Here is an 18,909-nt window from a genome sequence, read left to right on the forward strand (position 1 = left end):
TCACAGCAGGTAACATGGAACAACAGCAGTGATTAGGGACATCCACAAATGTAAATATTTTTTTTAAAAAAAGGTAATAATTCACGTGTTGATAGGAAAAATTAAAATCCTCTCTTACGCTGATTAATTTTCTACTTCTTTATGCAATATGCAACTAATAATCAACAATGTCATGGATGGAAATTCATATGGATTCTCATTATATATGCATTTGCATTGTGTACATGTGTATAACATCGATAGATATTTACAGAAATCAGTGTCCATTTTCTCCTGAAACACTTAAAATGATAATGACATAGCAACCATAGATATTACATTATTTATTCTCACGCTTTCTGGCTCAAATTATTAAAACACTGATTCACAAATCTGACAGATTCTTAAAGATCTATGATGTGACAGAGATAACCTTATGTAAAAGCCTCTAAACCCTACCTTTAGTTGAGAACAAATGTAAAGTGGATTACGTAACAGGATTATTTCATTTAAAATTCAAATCTGGCTTAAATAAGGAAGTAAGTCGTTTGGGGGATTGTGTTTTTTTTTTCATTTTCTCAGACACAATGACGCCACATCACTTTTTAGGTTTTCTATTTCTCCTTATTTTGCAAAGGAATAAAAAGGTGACTCCACTGTTATTAGGATGTTAGACAAACTGACATTTCTGCCTCTGATTGTGTTTGCTCAAGTCTGCAATCAGCACATTCAAGAGTTTGTGCCCTAGCTGCCCTACTTTGGCATATTTACAGTCAGCAATCTAAACTTGATGTGACTGTAAAGGTTATGTAACTTTTACGCTCATATTTCAAGGGCTGTAGAACGTCATGTGATAAGTGTATGGGCAAAATAAAACAATAAAAAAAGGGGGAAAGGTGTAATCCATATCCAATTCAAATTTGTCAATACAGGCCTCTGTTGAAAACACCTGCAGACAAGCAGTGTAACCTGAGACGGAGTCCCATCAGCCACTCCTGTATCTAGTAAACAGAGCTGTGAATAGCCCTACTGACAGAATAAAACACAAACAGTGTTCTCAAACACAGCCAGCAGACCCACAGGTTTTTGTGCCCCCTGGTCTTATGTAACCCGTTGCTCTTTGAGACACATTGCAGGTCATTTAAGTGAAATCTGTCTGCAGTGAGAGGAGCTGTGTAAGAGAACCTGGCTCCTGTTTGAGCTCAACACCTGCAGTCTGATGGCTTACTGTCAAAATATCAGAGAACATGGATATTTCCATGACAAACTGCTTTTGTTTCAGACATGCCATAGCCACAACAAGCAGACGAGGTATTTCCGTAGCCTGTGGGTCTGTCTTTATTAAAAAGGTATCCCTGCCAGTAACAAGTGGTTCAGAAATGAAATAAATAAAGATAAAGATGGAGTGCATTGCAGTTTGTTTTGAGACTGGACAGCCGTTTGGGAGCTGAAAGAGCAGGTTTTTCTATCTGATTGGAGCAGAGGTTGTGACAACAATGGTAGAGAATACAATACGGACCTAAAAATCAATAGCTGAGCAAACAGGGGTCTAGAAAAAGTGTATGCTGCCTTTACAGGCCCGCTGGAATTTTGACAGCGGTGTGTTACTGACTTAGGAAGTTACAGTAAAGGTCCAATCCTCACACACTAATGAGAAAATGTCTTACAGCTGGAAATATATGATTCACATTGCTTACTGATTAGAAAATACTGAAAAAACAGGACAATATGTGACAGAATTATAAATTCTTTTTAGTACTGAGAGCGAAAGTAAACAAAAGCTAAACAAAAGCTGAATTGAATCACGGAAGTTGTGGTTATGCTGGGTCTTTACCAGCAGACTACAGCGGTGACTCAACACGTGACAATCATCCCCAGCTGGTTTCAGACCCATGAGAAATGATGTTCACAAGATATGTGTGAAAGCCACCAAAACACAGCAAATCAATGTTCACATTTAAGATACAACAGATATGTGTCCACTGTTCATCAAGCTTAGTATTTAAAATAGCTTATATGGTAAATAAAGCTTAAAAACGACCACCACCACCCCCGCCCCACCCCCAACCAATTTGATAACTGATTACCTGTTAGGAGTCATGCTTTATGAAAGAAAAAACCCAAAATAATCTCATTCCAGCTTCTCAAATGTTATTCAAATTGAATATCTGTACATTGTGGGTTGATGGTTATGATAATAGAAGATATTTGAGTCATCTTGGTTTTTCAGTGAAACCAAAAAATAATCAACAGATGAATCAATCAGTTGTAAAATAGCAAGCACACACAAAAGATGTTCTGACAAGTTTGCCAATACGGTCCTAGACAGTGTCCCCAATTGTCTGCGATTACTTTTAATTACTACTGTTTACTTGACCAACAGGAGAAAAAACAGAGGGAGAAACAGAGAGGACGGCACAGAGAGAACAGTAAATTATTTAGGTGAATAGGACTCTCTGCCCAAACCCCTTCTCTGTCCCGCTCGGGCTCTGAAACCTCGCCAATCAGCCCATGTGGCGGTGTATCTCATGCTTTCCAATGCATTACTTATTGATGTTCTGAGTAACCGGAGCTATGCAACCCAGAAAGCTTTGAGAAAGAATTCTACATTATCAAAAGGCCGAGCGAATTGTGGAAAGCAGCGCAACACTATTGCAGTGACGTCACCAAAGGGTGTGCGGCGTGTCAACAGAGACGCTGTGTCCTGCTGCAGAAACTCTTTACAATGATGTCACTTTGGGGTGTCTCGTAAAAATAAAATCCATTGCACATACTTCACTTGCTGGTGTGATCAGAAGTGATGTCAATGTATTAATGCCATTTGGTGTAGCAGGAGAAAAAGTCTCAAATGTCTTCTTAGTAGAAAATTCTTGTATTAAAGAGATGATGTGAAGCCTGAAAAATCTGGCGGAGGCATCAACCCAGCCTTACTATACACATTGTTCCCATTTAAAAGAGGAAATATTTGAGCCTTTACAACTTACAGCGGTTTTTAATAGCTTAAAAAAATGCACCAGGAGGGCAGCAAAAATGGTTAAAGGAAGAATAAGAGCATTTTGAGTCCAGTAACAAGGTATTTGGGTCAGTGTTCTGCTTTTCCTCTGAAAAAAAAAAATAAAAAATCTTCTCACCTCAGCTGAAAGATAGATGTGAACATACTGTGTTGACAACAATAATCTGGCGCCATGGGGAATGCAGAAAGATGGAGCCAGATGCTGGAGACTAAATGTAGGTGTGTGAATTTGCTGCTGAGACATTCTTTACACCAGAATTAGTTTAACGGCAGGTTAGCCAGAAAAAAAAAAAAAAAGTTGAGTTAAACTGAAAAGATGACATGTTCTTACAAAATGAATACAATAGTAAAAGCTGGTATTTAAACATGGATTCTTCACGCACTGCATTTATTACACATGGCACAAGCGAGACCTTTTTATGTCAGAATATTTTTAGTAGGTAGGTTTTATTAAAATGTGGAATCTCCAGAGTCGTAGACAACGGGCTGATTGATTCCACAAAAAGGGGACACTAGGTCAAACACAGAGAGGTTTACTGACTACAGGAGACACACCAGGTCTGGGGAAATATAAGACTATATGGCTATATGACTCACCTCCATTGCTAATAGCAGTGATTCCACGGTGGAAGTCTTCAAAGCTGATCACTCCGAGGCCACTGGGGTCCAAAAACTTAGTCAGATCCTTTACCTGAAAGATAAAAAATAACAAAACATTTCAAATTGATTTCATCATCATAACAGTAAAAGAAAAATTCATTCTCCTGAAACCTAGTCATTTGACTGCCTAGATGGTTTAAAATGATGTCATAAATGATGTAAGGGCAAGTTTTCTGCACAAGAGCCAATGCATGCTGATTTCAATGTAAAAACCATATGCCGAATCAGCCATGCGATATATATAAAAAAAAACCTGCAAAAACTCACATGACGGTTTTACTGCAGAGTCCAGATTATGTGAACTCCAATAATATTTTGATTACAATGGCAAAAAAAAAAAAACACTGATATAAAACTTCTGACCTCCAGAGACAGATCTACATTGCAGACGTCATGTATTTTTGGTTTTATTGGATTGAGGGCAATGTTGAGTTTACAGGGATTTTTAATGTGTACAAAGGGCACTGTCTTAAAAGAAAGAAATGAGGCCGACAAATGTTACTGAAGCTTTTACACGTGTTGAATCTTTCCTTGACATTAAATGATGTGTTACAAGGAGGTTACATAAGTGCTCCTACATACTGTATATTCCTACAGTCCGTAACCTGGCAACAAGGGGATGTGAGCTTCAGTAAGTAGAGAACTTCAAAGCATATAAAAAAACCTAGGATCAACATTTTTTTTTTAAGGTTAAAACTGACTCCAAGTGTATGAAATGAAATCTAAATCAGATCCGTGTTGAGAAATTCTGTCATCTGGTTATCTGACACAAAAAGATCTAACCTGGGAACAAGACTCTCTATCTGCAGAATAATCGGTGGCGCCGAGCAATCGAAATCTATTGACACAAATAATAGACTAAGCCAAATGCCATCCATCGCAAAAATTACACTAACCCTTTATTACAGTATAATTTCAGGCGTGTATCACTGACAAAATTAGCTGGGAGGGAGCCTGAGAGTATGTCGGGTGAGGTTTCTGTGGTTTTCGTCTTGGGAAAGTAGGCACACAATGTGAACGTGGTCATTTCACTAAGACTTTCATTCTACTGTGCGGCCTCTCTTGTAGTACACTTTTTTAAGATCGGTTACACATAAAAAACAAGCAAGAAGCTGATCTGCTTAGCTGAGCTGATCTCTGACTCAGGAGGCTGAGAAGGCTGATACTCCTAATAAACCCAATCCAACAAACCGTGTGGCTTATGATCTGGGTTTTTCTGAATTAAACCCAGCTGTATTTAGGGAGAGGAGAGGAGTGGTTGGTCTCTCACTGAATGGTGGAACGCTGCGATGTTAAGTTTAGCATGTTGAAATGGAGGCTCATCCGGCTCCATCTCTGCTATGATAAAACCTTTCCATACAGTAGACAGGTTTGCTATACGCCGGAGAGACGGTTGGTGGAGAAAGAGGGTCTTGAGAGGTTTAAACTCGTAAAAAAAAAAAGAAACCTGTGGCTGAGGTCAGCGGTAGGCGTTTGAACACAGCTTTTTCCTCATCCGTTTCACAATGAAGCATCACGGTTCACAGGAAATCATTTTGTTCCATGCGGCTATTCAGAAACACTTATGCAGGGCAAGGTGAAAGAACTGAGGTGTGATTACAGAATACTATGTTTTAGTTTTGTTTATACTAAACAGTGAACTAGTTTCCTTCACTGCAGTCTGCAGTAAGAGACCGGGGCAGCATAAGAAACCGCCACTAAAGCTATATAAACCACTGTGAAGCCAGAAGCAAACCACAGTAGTTTAAAGTTGCCATACTATGGAAGTTATCCATGGCCTACATCAGAGTTATTACATGTGTACAGTTGTGCCAGGCCCCTTAGGTCTTTTCACAGAGCCTATTGGCTATTTCTAGATCTAACCTATAAACTAAAAGGTAACTGTGATGTCAGTGTTGTGGCCTTAAGCCGCAGGAAAGACCTTTTCATAATTGCCAGGCTGGCCCTTTTAACAGTATGCTCAAGAGCTGATCCGGCTTAGCATTTTCTTTATGTCATGTTGTTGATAGCATAGCCTGTGTTATACAATTATAGAGTTTACCTGTAGTGCGACCTTTCAAATTTAAATTTTCATTTAATGCAAAATTTAACATTTTAAGCCTTTGTTGTTGATTATTTACTTCATAATATAACTATGATATAATATACAGTATACATAACTACACCTAACAAGAGATATTGATAAGTGATTTTTTTTTTAAAGTGAACTCCGAGGCAACTCTGTCAGTTACCCTGCTTTGCGGAGCAGTGAAGGCTCTGTGGTTTTTCTATTTCCTCTATTTGTGTCTAATCAGTGCTGGGGCACGCCTGACCGCCTCCACACAGACCGCTGTTGTGCATAACCCCGTGGAGAAGAATACCCTTTGGTGAGAGGCTTTCCTGGAGGGGGTTTTACAATAGTTCCTAAACAAAAGACTGATAACCATGATCGTTAGTGGAAAAAAAAAGAAAAGGAAAAATCAAATCTTGGTATATAAAACATCACTGCACAAAGTGAAATCAAGAGAGAGGACGTTTCAGGGCATGGGACATTCCATTGTGGATTAGTGGGGCAGTACATAAAAGCAGCGGGTGAGGGGAGGGAGGCTGGCTAAAGTAGGGTTGGGAGTGTCGACTGACAGAACGCTGCCACCACAATGCAGTTCAGTATGGCTTTTGTGCAGAATGAGGGTCAAAACCAGTGAGTGAAACCACTGAGTGGTGGTTAGAAAGATCTTTTCAATAGCTGAACTCTCGTGCCTGCAGAACATTTTTTTCTGTTGTTCCTCAAAATGTTCTCCAGCAGATCAGCTTTTACCAAACACAAGAGAGAAACAGCACTAAACTAAATCAGATGGTTGACTAACTGTGTAAACCAGTGGTGGGAGAAAACATATATCCTGTTTACAAAATGGTTGCCCTGGAGATGCCTCACACTGAGACTGGTAAGGACAGCACTTGCAAATCAAAATTATGAAAGAGCAAGTGATGGGTGTTCATTGGGGAATTCGCTGGATTCATCTCAAATGAGCGAGCACCAGTCTCGTTTCTCCAACAATGCAATATGTCCCACAGTAGACATATCATGGACTATAAATTTGGTTTTCTACTTTAAGATCATATGATGCTCATATTCAAACCACACACACAATGCAGTATGTGTGTGTATACACGTGGTCACTATCATATCCTGGAATAATTCTGGAGGAAACATTTGCATGCTTAGCACACAAGCCCTGACTGAACATGCATGCAAATACCTAATGAATACTTTCCTGCTGTCTCTGACATGTTGCTGGGATATTTGCAAAGAGACACAGGAGAAAACAAATGTGAGGCCTGTAGTACTCCCAGCTTGACTTTAACTGTATGATTAATAAGAATACATATTATGACTGATGACTTCTTGTTGTATAGGCTTAGTAAAAAAAAATACACCAAAAAAGGAAAATAGACTGATTGGCTGTACTGATGGTGTGAAGTAAAAAAAAAAAAAAACACTCACATACTCAAATAATTCCTGCTCATAAACCTCTCTATGGCACCCAGACCTAACCCAAACCACACCTCCACTTGGCATACATCCCTACTGGCAGTTCAAACTTTATATTTGTGTCCAAGTGTTATTTATGGAGGTCCTGAGGAATTAGTAAAAATTATAGCTCTGCGGCTTTTTCAACCGCAATGTTGAGAAATACTTGTGTTACCACCATGGTCAACAGTAAAATTTCACTAATCGGAGCTGCTCAGGCGTGGAGGTTATTCAAACCAATTTTTATCTCCAGGTGATTGAAAACACAAGGACATATCAGGGCAAAGCTTATTCAAATATGAAAAGCACATTCACATGCAGTATAAACTGATATGAACCATTTGCTAAGTCAGCAAAGAAACAATCAGCACTCGACTTCGGGGAGCTGCACGCAGGCCTTGTTAGATCAGACCCAACTTTCCCACTGATCCTTCAGTTCACCTAATGAATGCCAAATCCACTTGAAGGTTACGTGCATTATATAACATTCCACAAATTCTGAAGATAAGTCTGTCTCCTGCATGCTTACTTATTGTAAATGGAAAAGGCAAACACGCCAAAGGCTCTGTGTCTCACTGGTCACGAAAGGATAGAAATGTGAGAGGAGGACCAGATATCTGATAGCTAAACACAAAGAAAGACACACAAGTCATCAATCTGCACAATCTGGCCGGCAGTCCAAGGAAAACCTTTAACAAGATCCAAGGATCCAAAGGAATCAGCTGGAATCTGGATATTTGGGAGGTGCGGGAGGAAAAACTCCACCAGAAACCAAACAGTCTGGAATAACAGTAAAACAAACCACACCTACGAAATAAAGGGAACTTCCAGTGTCATGCAAATTTAGCAGCTTTAGCCTTCCCTGACATAACAACAGGTGGAATCAATATACATTTGACTAACATGACAAAAGCCCCTCAAATAAGGCAGAGGGGCAGTCGGTGGACAGCACCCAAACCATGAAGTCCCTCTGACTCAGGAAAATACATTTTACTCTTTAATCCTTCACAATTCCCTGCCTCTACCTACGACTAGACATGGGACAGATCAGGGGCAAAAGAGGCGCTTTGAACTGGGAGAGAAGGGATTAAAAAGCATTAGTGAGAGCCAGCATCACACTTTGTATGTGGGGTACTCTCCAAAAAGGCCTTGTTCAAAGTTCAGCCAAAAGTGTTCAACTGATACTGGTTATATTCCATTTCCTCAATCATACTCGTATCTAAACCAACATATTAAAACTAGGAAGGGGATTTTTTATAATAAACTATAAGCAGTGTCAGTGACAAGATTATTCTTATCACTTCATCAACAAGTAGGGACCATTGAACGAGTTAAAAAAACATTGTTATACGTGCTCATCGGGGCATAATAGTGTTTGTTTCTGTTACCAGGTAGACTACATCAACATTTGCATCCATCCTTTTACTGTTATTTGCAAATGGTGTGATCGCTTGCTAGAGATCGGTCTGATTCTTCTAAACATTTGGATAGGCATACGGAAAAGAGTGTCCGGAAAGAAACTGACCTCATTTTTACCCTGGAGCTTTGTGTGTGCCCCCTAGTTACATGTTAATACTCTGAATCAAAGTTACAGGTGAAGACAGGATTGACATCTCATTGTTGAAATTTAAAAGATGAATTCAGAGAGAGAGAGAGAGCAGCTGTCTTTATCGCAATAACCAGGATAACATTTGCAAACACGTCTCAGAGCTTGTCAGGCTGAGAGATAGCCGTAATGAACATCAGCTATCATACTTGTACATACTGTCTCATATGTCAATGAGCATTTCGTCACCCTCGGAGACCAACAGCTGTCTTTTAATTAATACACAGTTGTCCTTTTGTTCATTCATAACTCTGTCCGTTCCTTCCCTGGAGAGGGTGGGGAGAGGGGGGTTCTTCCTCTGCCTCTATCTGCTGAGAATTAAAAGTTAAAGGCCAAATCACACAGCTTTGCTTTTCATAACTTACCCACACCTGCTGCGAACTGGCAGTTGAACACTTTCTCACGCAAGGATTAAACAAAAGGAAAAAGTGCCACTCTGTGCACATATAGTATAAAATGAGACGGAACATAAAAAATTACTATACTTAAACCACCCATGTTCACAGCATCTAGCAAACTATTTAGTCAATGACTTTACACTGGGGACTGATGAAAAAGTGATCAGGATCCTCAGATATAGAAACACTGATGAAGCTAGACTGACACCTTTTAATTAGGCTTCATTTCTTATGAATTGTTATTTTTTTATCTCTTGACTCACTTGTAACTAAAACTTCATTTTTACAAAGTAATATAGAAAGCTTAGTACAAAGAGCGGGCAGGGGGGGGGGGTCATGGGTGGAGTGTGATGCATCAACCATTACACAGGAGATTATCCCCAAAGCACAGGCTATGCATATGGGAAGATGAGTGTTTGTCATTTGACATATGGAGGAGCGCCAAGCTTGACAGAATTCATTTCAGCCAATATGCTTTGACAGACTTATCTGGATGATAACCCAAATCCCGGCTCTTGAACACTCACCAAATACATGACAAACTAATCCAGGAATGGTTTTAATAATACGCGGCTGTATTAGACAAACCTATTACACTTAAGTTCGAGAGCTGCTTCAAAGGAGACACAGGAGAAGAATTGGAGAGGGTAAATATACAAACCTGACACAGTAAACAAATAAATAGGCTTGAAGTGTATTGCTTTCTCCTGCCTATTTAACACTAGTGGGGTCCATGTTAGCTCTAATTTATAATGTGTAAGGTCAACATGAGCATATTTAATGAATGCAAATGTATAATTCAAAATGATCAAACTTAATATACTCATTTTTCTTCCAACTGTATTAAGTTTCAAAATACATTAGGATCCTAAAGAAAAAAAAAACGGAGTACAAAGTGGCATCAGCCGGATGGATTTCAATCGATGTAGTTACGCTGGCTTTTTGCAGGAAGCCCTCTGAGGTTAAGCAGAAAATCAATGATAAATCATTTATGTATATGGAGCTTTATATGGTTTTACATGGAACTACACTCAGCGTGCATTACCCAATAAACTCCCGGCTCAAAAAGGAGAAAGCAACAGAAAAACGTCTCACCTGATCAGCTCCATAGGCGGCAGCAAACTCCATAAACTCCTCGATGCGGACGAAGCCATCTCCATCTTGGTCTAAAGCGTCGAACACAGCTTTTAGTGGGGAGACATCTTCCTCCCTCTTGTTCACAGCTGAAACCATTGGCAGTGAGTCATCTACCACCATCTTAGAGAGGGAGATTGTCTCCACAGTTTGCTCACTAGTCCATCCAGCCTGAGGAGAAGAGCTGCTCAACTCCTGGACTGAAAAATCGAAAGGAGCCACTTCATGACAGTCTGCTCCTTGGAGCTGGTTAATGTCCGTCAACCTCTTCTCTTCCCTCTGCTCAGCTGTCGAATCGGGAACGCTTTCATTCTGTACATGCTCCGGTGGTTTCAAGTCCCAAGTTTCCTCATCAGTGGCTAAACACAGATCCAAAGCCATTTCCTCATTCCCCTGATTTTTGGCTTCAGAGCTAATTTTATCTTCCATCAAATCCTCAGACTCATTCTCCACAGAGTTGCTCTCACTGGTGAAATCACCCTGGTTGCAGACATCTTCAGTCAGAGGCTCTGTCAGCACTGAAGGTTCAGCTGACAAACTGAGAGCAAGTGAGTCATTCTCACCTTGTTGCTCTGAAGTCAGATTTCTAATTACAGTGGCTCCTGCATGTTCCACCTCCGACTCCTCTGTTGATAAATCTATTGGCGCACTTGTGCAGATAACAGAGGCAGGACCAGCAGGACACAGGCTCAGACTGCTATCACAATCAGGAACCTCTAAATCCAACAAAGGCACAAATCCTTCAATACACTCCAGTGGCGTGCTGATGTGGTTATGTGGGAGGCAGCTCTCAGGTAAACCTTGCAGGGTAGAGCTACCGGTTAAAGGTAGAGCAGTCACTTGATCAGGGAATAAACCTTTGTCTCCAGTTTCAGGTGACAAAGTCTCCCTGCTCTGCGCGGGAGGGGGACCTGCCTGCTCCTCCTGTGACAGGTCTACCAGCTCCTCACTGACACCCTGTGGGTTCAACTCACATGATGACTCTGAGGTGGGACAAGATGGTTCACTTGAGAGGAGATCTACCAATAAAAATGGATCCCCAGGGTTTGTCTCTGAATTCCTCTCGGGGATCTTTGATGGAGAAGACGTTTCACTGAGGCTGATTAGCTCAGCCTCACCACTGAGGGCATTTGAGCCCTCAGGAGAGGCCTCTTGTGTCAGACTCAGTTCCTCAAAGGCAAAGTTTTTCCCAACCACATCAGTAAGGTTAGGAGAAAATAACCATGACAGAGTAAAGTCACTGATTTCATCAAGTCCCTCATTTTTTTCTGTGATAGACACGTCCTCTATATGTGTACTATGGAGAGAAGCTTGTGGATTAGTGGACTGATCTTCCTCAAACAGCACATCTCCACAAGAAAAATCACAGATATTTAAAAGGTTGTCCAACTCTACCGACTTGTCCTGGAAAACATCTCCCTCATCAGTATGTTGGGATGTGTGATCGCGGTCACTGTTTCTAAAATCCAAACCCGTCTGACCAGTTTTGTTTTGACACAGCACACCTCCATTGTCTGAATCCAGTGTGAGAAATCCCAGAGGAAATGGCTGTTCTGACTCCCACTGAGTGTGCCCCAAAGGGCCAGACAGTACCGTCGGCTCCATTTATATCGGCTATTCCCCTTTGCAAACTCGAAAGTCTTATCTCACTGCTGCTGTCAAGATCCAACTCTTCAATTTTAATGTCATGTTTTTAAATGACACTAAACATCTCTACTGAAATCTTGAAATGAATGTGTGTGACTCCTACAAGCATTGTCTATCTCTAAGATTTAAAAGATGCAGGCAGGCAAATTTTATGAATGTTAGGTTAAGTTGTAGAAGGGGTAGTTTTCAGAAGTTTAGAAACAACCTAGTGGTACAGCGGATGAAGAAACAGTGCGCAGTATACGTGTTGGTTGTTTTCACTTCAATTGTTGTCATCCACATCTCGACAAAAAAATGTTACCTAAATTCTAAATTCATATTAATTTCTTAGTCTCATTGAAAATCCTACTGATGTATATCGGGTTTTGACTCACTATGTCCCTTTCAGTCATGGCAGGTCCACTCCTGGTTGTTGCCAAACGTTTCAGCTTCAGCACATCCAGCGTCAACATGCTTTCACTCCGGCCTGAACGCTGGCCACCGAGCGACATAACATCTCAGGACTGAAGCGACAAACACGACCGACAGCATCTCTGCTCGGGGAGTCAGTTTGAAACGATACGAAATCTACGCGTTCGAGTCGCCAGTGTTTGTCAACATTAGCTTTCTTAGCCGATTAACTCATCCTGACCATCGTTAAGCTAATTTGCCGAGCTGCGAGGAAAAACAGCCGAGAGCAGCGGCGTCACACGAACCTCAGCTCTCCTAAAATTGTAACGCTGAACCTGTCATTAAAAGGAAGCTCATTACCTCAATATAACACACGGACTGTAACGGGTCTATCCTCAAATGAATTTATGCTAGCGACTAACATTAACTCCTCCTTCGAGCATCCCACTTCTTTCCTGCCATTGGCCAGGGAAGCTGCTAACCGACTAGCTAGCCAAATTAGCCTATTAGCTAGCTAACACGCCAAACAGTCCGCCGTTTGCCCTTTTCAATTAAATTAAACCCGGTGTTAGCGTCTATATTCCACGGCTTAAAAGGTCATTGCGGATATTTCTCGCCTCTGCAATAGTCAAGGTTTTATATCTGCATTTGCGGTTTTTCCAGCGGCAATCCACCTGTGTCAGTCACAAGACAGGCCAGACGAGTGACGAGACGAAAACCTTTTATTCCTCTTCAAAATCTTCACTTATTCTCTTCTCATAAAACACACACACACCAGCTGCCTCTGCGGCCCTCGTCGGGAGCCTCGCCGAAACGAAAAAAGGTGTTAAACGAGGCGAAAAAGTTCCATCATTTGGCAGTCACTCCACCGATGTTGATCACAGACACCGAAAGCTCTCGCATCAGCATCAGCAGTGTCCCATCCTCCTCCTCCCCCTGCTTCTCATCCTCCTCCTCCTCCTCCTTCCAGCCGCATACACACCACTGACGTTTCACGCAAGCGTACAAAACACCCCGCAGTATCATTGGCTTTATTACTGCTCTCAGTCGATATTTGTGCACAAAAAAACATAAAATGTGCTATTATAAGCAAAACTGATTTGCACTTATATGTTGGGGAATGACAGTATTATATATTTAAAGTTCATCACATCCACAGAGGTTAAAGTTCAGGGTGAGGTATAGAGACTCTGAGCTGACAGGTGGAGGTGTCTTGCTCAGTGACACTTCAGCAGGGTGGATGCTGAAATCCAACAAATGCAGGGCTCAACAGTTTGGTATAAAATAACTTAGCCAATAAAACAATAATAAACAACATGGTGTGACATTTATCATTTTGAGAAAATAGTAATTGTTTAAATGGATGTAGTTGAGATGTTTTGGCACCCACCCTCCTCAGTTTGATTTACAGTGATAGTGATCTTCATCATGTTTGCATGTTGCAAACTTTTTGGGATGTTACACTTCAGGATATATCATTGTCTATTGTAACCAGTGTGTGGCCTCTGTGTGGATGTGAGTTGCAATTTTTTCTTCACCAATTGTTTCATTTGTAGCATTTTCTGATGCCTGGAAATTTAATGTGTCCAATATTTCACAAGAAAAATGAAAAACAATTGAAGAAAAACAGAAAAATTACATTAAGAGTAATAATAAAAACATGGATACTTATAGATTTAATCCATCTGTTTTACATTCAAAACAGTCTTCTCCATTTTATAGGTGCAATCCAACCTTCAGCAATCAAGGAAATGCTGTTGTATCATTGCATATACCGTAGATCATTCTACCAGTCAAACAGCTGTTCAGGTAAAAGCAAATAACAAATCACTTTTGAAAGTAAAAAAAAAACAGTCACCATTAACTGTAATTATAAAAGTTTTATTAATAGGTAGGTAATGAAAAATCACACAAAATGACACATGAAATGCATGATGACAGTTAACAGCGCTGTAAGGGGTGAAAAGTCCCTGATTTCTTATATAATTTGATCCATTACTAAAATACATATAACATTTTAGATTTTTTGTACAGTAAGTATAAGGTGTTAGTGTTCAGATCCTCCACTCAGTCTTAAACATTAGGCAGCAGTGGTTGAGACAAACCACAAATACTGTGCATGCAGCATCAGTGCTACAGATGGCTTGTAAATTATTCTTTTCAGCGTTTACTTGTCTCTTTTCTTTTCTGATGACCAATAACCTGAAAGAAAATAAGAGAAAGTTAATTAATATGGATCATGCTGCTTTCCTGTCATGTAAACAATCTCTTTACCACTCTACTGAGGCACAGTTAATCAAGTATAATTCAGTCTCATTACAATATCAATAGGGATGACAAAACTTAATTTTCAGTCACACTTTGGTTCCACACGGCCCTCAAGCTGCACCTCCTCCTACACACCTGTGTCAGGAGGAGGACAGGAGAGCTCTTGTTCAGAGTTTAGCTGATTTAGAGGCTATACCCAACAGCATGGAGACGTCATTAGCTGATGTCAGCCATGCCCCGCCGTCCGCAACCAAGATAGCTCCAGTCACGTAGGAGGAGACCCGGCTTGCCAAGAAAAGAGTGCAGTGAGCCATCTCCGTCTTGTTGCCTGCTCGCTGCAAAGGAATGGACTGGAACGCACCAGCAGCCTCCCCTCTCGGGCCACCTGAGAGATTTAAAAAAGGGAAAACTCAATGCTGAGATACCCCAAACACTTTTATACTTTACCTATTTAAATCATCATCATTTTAAAGAGTGGCAATGTGTAAGAGTTCCGATATCTTTACCTAGTCTACGGTAGCCCTCTGTGCCAGAGATAGGACCTGGAGCCACAGTATTGACTCTCACCCCACTGGGCCCCCATTCCACAGCCAGGTGCTTGGTCATTGCATCTGGGAAAAGGACAGGGAGCATAGAGTCATAAGATTCCTGTGTTGTTAGCAAAAAAAAAAACACACTAAAAATGCTCTTACCATTTGCAGCCTTTGCAGACCCAGCATGCACCTGGAGGGCCTGTCCCTTGTATCCAAGTGTTGCAGAGATGTTCACAATGTTGCCACCATGATCCTTCGCACAAAAATGATACAAGACTCAAAATAAAGCCAATAAGTGAATGGTTAAATCAGCTTCAGACAGCAGTTTAAATATGTGATGTTTGCTGCCCTCTTTTGGTGACCAGAGTGTATTGCAAAGAGTAAAATGAGTGCTGGCGTTAAAGCAGAGATCCAAGAGGAGCTTCCTGTTGAGCTGTAATCCATCACAATACAAACCATTATATTATACTACATACTGTTATACTACTATCTTGATATTTGTTTTTTGTTTTTTGGGGGCATATGTGCATGTTATCTTTATTCCCTTGAAGGTCTTATACTGACCTTTAAAACCTCTATTAAGCCGATCAAAATACAAACAGAGACAGATGTAGTTTAATAGTGTCTGAAGTTATAATTCTAAGTGGTTTTGTTTGAAAATATAATAAGAGCAAAATAAGTCCGAATATTTGAACACCCAGTGAATCACCGAGTCATCAGTCGTGATTAATAACCTCATTATTTCCCAGCAGATTCACTATTCTCATTTTTTCAGCATGACGTAATAAACAATTTAATTATAGCTTTTTACCATGGATGTAAGGGCTATCCCATCAGAAAAGGCAGACAGAAAAGGAACTATACCTTGAACCACTTGTCATAAACCACTTTGCTGGTGTTGAATGTGCCCATAGTGTCAATCTCCATAACTGTCTTGAAGGCATTGAAGGAAAGTGCGCTAGCCGGGCAGAGGAAGTTTCCAGCAGCATCTATCAAACACAGTATAGTGAAAGTTCTGAGACACATACGCCAGAACAAAAAGGCAAAAGTGTTGGAATACTGATCATTAATGTTTTATAAATGCTTTAGTAAAGCTATGAATGCATTCATTATGCAGTGCATTGATGAAGTGCAAATCCCCTTACGTTGTTGATCTGTATCTGATATGATAAAACTAATAGGCCTGGGGACTTGGAGTGTAAAGATAGAAGATTAAGATAGATGCTGCACCAGAAAAGTTGATGATTAAGCCAAAACCTTTCACACTTGACCGTTGTTCAAAGTACATATGCACACATTCATCCTACAGAAAGCTTAAAATGTACTCTAGTATGACTTTTTCCTGGCAGGATATAATATATAATGGGAAAGACTGAGTGAGTGAGTGCATCGCTGCTCCCAACACAAACTCACTGAGCTTCAGCACATAATCTTTTTTCAGGCTTGTGCAGAAGAGGTCACATACTGTTAATAAGGATGTCTATGCGGCCAAACTCTTTCAGAGTCTCATCCACAGCAGCTGCGATGCTCTCAGGTTGCCTCACATCTAAACACAAAGGGAGACAGCGGCGTCCTGAAACAGCAGACAGCTTTTTAGCCACCTGGGGAGACACAAAATCATATTACATGAGAACCACAAATTGACATTCAGTTATCTTTAAAGACTATGGACACATTATGCAAAAGGAATATAACCTCTTTCAGCTTATCCAAGTTCCTGCTGGCAATCACTGTGTCGCAGCCATGCCTGAAGAAGAGAGAAAAGAAAGACATATAACAATGTGGAGAGTAAAATAAATAAACAGTAAGAGCAGGTGCTGCAATGGGTTGATAAGCGCATGAGTATGTAATTCCTGCATATGATGAGGCACATGCATTTATGATGCAAAAAGGTGAGAGACAGGAGGAACCTAATGCAAGGTCAAAAATGTGATGCATTTGGTGCATTTAATTAAAATGAATGCAAAGTCATTAAAGAGAAGGTAAAAGGTCACAGACACATAGTGAGAGAGATACAGTTACAAGGTGTGGCGCTGATTTTAATCAAAGTTGGACTAATTCTGTCACATGGGTAAATTATTGAACTATTTCAACTTTGTCACACAAACACAAGCAAATGATGTAAGTCTGACTGTCAGATAACACAACTACAAAGTTTAAAGTGCACCTGTATGCTAGCTCTGTCACACATGTTACCGATTTAGACAACAGAAGGCCAATAATATCACACCACTGTCACATCCTGAGACACCTGAACATGCCAAGTTGTGACAACGACATTGCATTTGCCAATCTTATCTGCAAGTACATGCTCCTCAGGCATTTTGCAAAAAGAATACATCCTTTGGTTAGGCATCCTTTTCTATGAAGGGAGCTAGCACAATGTGAATGTGCTGTCTACTGAACTCAAAACTGACCAAAATTGTCAATATTTAAAAGTAAATTCAGTCAGTCAATCAAGTGCCCATGTGTAAGGATGGAGAAAAGTTAGTTATGCATCTATGTCTGTGAAAGGAATGAAATGTAACTAGAAATTAAAACTTCTGCAACATCTGGATCTATTACGGAGAAACAAGAATGCAATCTCTCCCTCACCTCATGAAGATTTCAGCTATCCTGAGTCCAATTCCAGATCCACCACCTGTGATTAATGCAACCTGATCTCTGAAAAATAAAGTGCAAATCCTCATAGGTCACTTCATATAGTTGCTACATTGCATTTACAAAAAAAAAGAAAGAAAGAGTGCGCTTACTTGAGTAAATCTGGACTGTAGATGTGTGTGTATGAAGTCAAGCAGTCATCAGTACCGACGTCTTCGGGCATCAGCTCTCCCTTTCTCTGCGGCTCTGCCATGCTGATAAATAATGCATATAATCAAATACCAAAAAGGAGTTAGTGAGTGGCCTTTAAACGCAGGGTTTGCTGAATAATAACAGCACTGCAAGGAAAATACAACTGCCCTTTACAGCATTTAGATTTTATTAAGATGATGATTGTTCTTAGAGTTGCAAAGAGAAAAAAAAATATCAGTAACAATTTTGAAAACTGATCACTTAGCATATTTCAGACCCTAAAATGTGATTTCTTAGTTATAAATATTGGTAAACTCTTGAGATTTTTGAGTTGTGGACTATTGATCACATAAAACAAGACATCTCAGGAAGGTCACCCCTGACTCTGGCAACGTTTAACTTCTAGATAATGATCAGTAAAAGAAAATAATTATTCGATTTAGCCCATTATCAGATCTGTGTACACATGCTCTCATGATTTTTGACCTATCCTCTATCACATTAGAGTTAGCTGTTACAATATAACAGCAACAGTGTATCATCAAAGTGAATGTTAATTAGCACTAATTACATGTCAGCTGTATCAGATGTGGCTGAAAGAGACTCTGATTTAGATATTTGCTTGACAACACAGTAAATTACGGCCTTAAAACTTCAACACTTGTCAGGGCTTATGTGGGCTGTCTCCTTTTTTTATTTGGTCTATCCCAGTTAACACACTCAAAGTTTGTCTTCAGCAAATAGTCAGTAGCATTTAGCTGTCAGGACTATGCAGTGAAGTTCAGTTGACATGTAACCTTGTTAGTTAGCTAGTTGTTTCTGTCGAGTTACCTGTTGAAGAAAACACGTCCTACTCCTTTAATGGTGGAAAACGACCGGCAGACAAAGCACTCTACTAACACTAAACATGCAGTTTGACGTTTATTCCTCACTAGCTGCTTCTATCAGTAGGAACTATTTGTACCTTGGACGCTTGG

General features: G+C 40.3%; 2 protein-coding genes across 4 annotated transcripts in view; both read right to left on the reverse strand.

Annotated features, from left to right (window-relative positions):
• rab11fip3 (RAB11 family interacting protein 3 (class II)) overlaps positions 1 to 10,410 on the reverse strand; it is a 28,700-nt gene extending 18,290 nt beyond the window's left edge. For both annotated transcript variants that reach the window (XM_053341959.1, XM_053341960.1), the window contains exons 1-2: positions 10,263 to 10,410; positions 3,590 to 3,683 (exon numbers count right to left, since the gene is read on the reverse strand). In XM_053341959.1, the coding sequence (XP_053197934.1) occupies positions 3,590 to 3,683; positions 10,263 to 10,400 (232 nt within the window). In that variant the 5' untranslated portion in view covers positions 10,401 to 10,410. The remainder of the gene's footprint in view (positions 1 to 3,589; positions 3,684 to 10,262) is intronic.
• A 3,788-nt stretch (positions 10,411 to 14,198) lies between these two features.
• On the reverse strand, positions 14,199 to 18,909 carry decr2 (2,4-dienoyl CoA reductase 2, peroxisomal). Of its 2 annotated transcripts, none has more exons than XM_053341962.1 (10): positions 18,764 to 18,909; positions 17,893 to 17,994; positions 17,735 to 17,803; positions 16,835 to 16,886; positions 16,605 to 16,740; positions 16,004 to 16,128; positions 15,299 to 15,392; positions 15,113 to 15,217; positions 14,803 to 14,991; positions 14,199 to 14,540 (listed from the first exon to the last, which is right to left on the reverse strand). In XM_053341962.1, exons 2-10 carry the CDS (start codon positions 17,991 to 17,993, stop codon positions 14,506 to 14,508), a joined length of 906 nt encoding a protein of 301 aa, XP_053197937.1. In that variant the 5' UTR covers position 17,994; positions 18,764 to 18,909; the 3' UTR covers positions 14,199 to 14,505. The 2 variants fall into 2 exon arrangements, with proteins under 2 accessions (XP_053197937.1, XP_053197938.1); XM_053341963.1 differs by having other exon boundaries at positions 14,742 to 14,991.

This window comes from Scomber japonicus, chromosome 20, assembly GCF_027409825.1.
Source record: "Scomber japonicus isolate fScoJap1 chromosome 20, fScoJap1.pri, whole genome shotgun sequence".
Taxonomy (NCBI): domain Eukaryota; kingdom Metazoa; phylum Chordata; class Actinopteri; order Scombriformes; family Scombridae; genus Scomber; species Scomber japonicus.

Excerpts from the sequence above, each read along its gene's own strand:
- decr2 (XM_053341962.1), bottom strand. The coding sequence starts at position 17,993 with ATGGCAGAGCCGCAGAGAAAGGGAGAGCTGATGCCCGAAGACGTCGGT. Across the intron at positions 16,741-16,834 it reads ACTTGGATAAGCTGAAAGAG|GTGGCTAAAAAGCTGTCTGC; the intron begins GTTATATTCCTT and ends GTGTCTCCCCAG. Across the intron at positions 15,393-16,003 it reads TTTATGACAAGTGGTTCAAG|GATCATGGTGGCAACATTGT; the intron begins GTATAGTTCCTT and ends TTTTGTGCGAAG.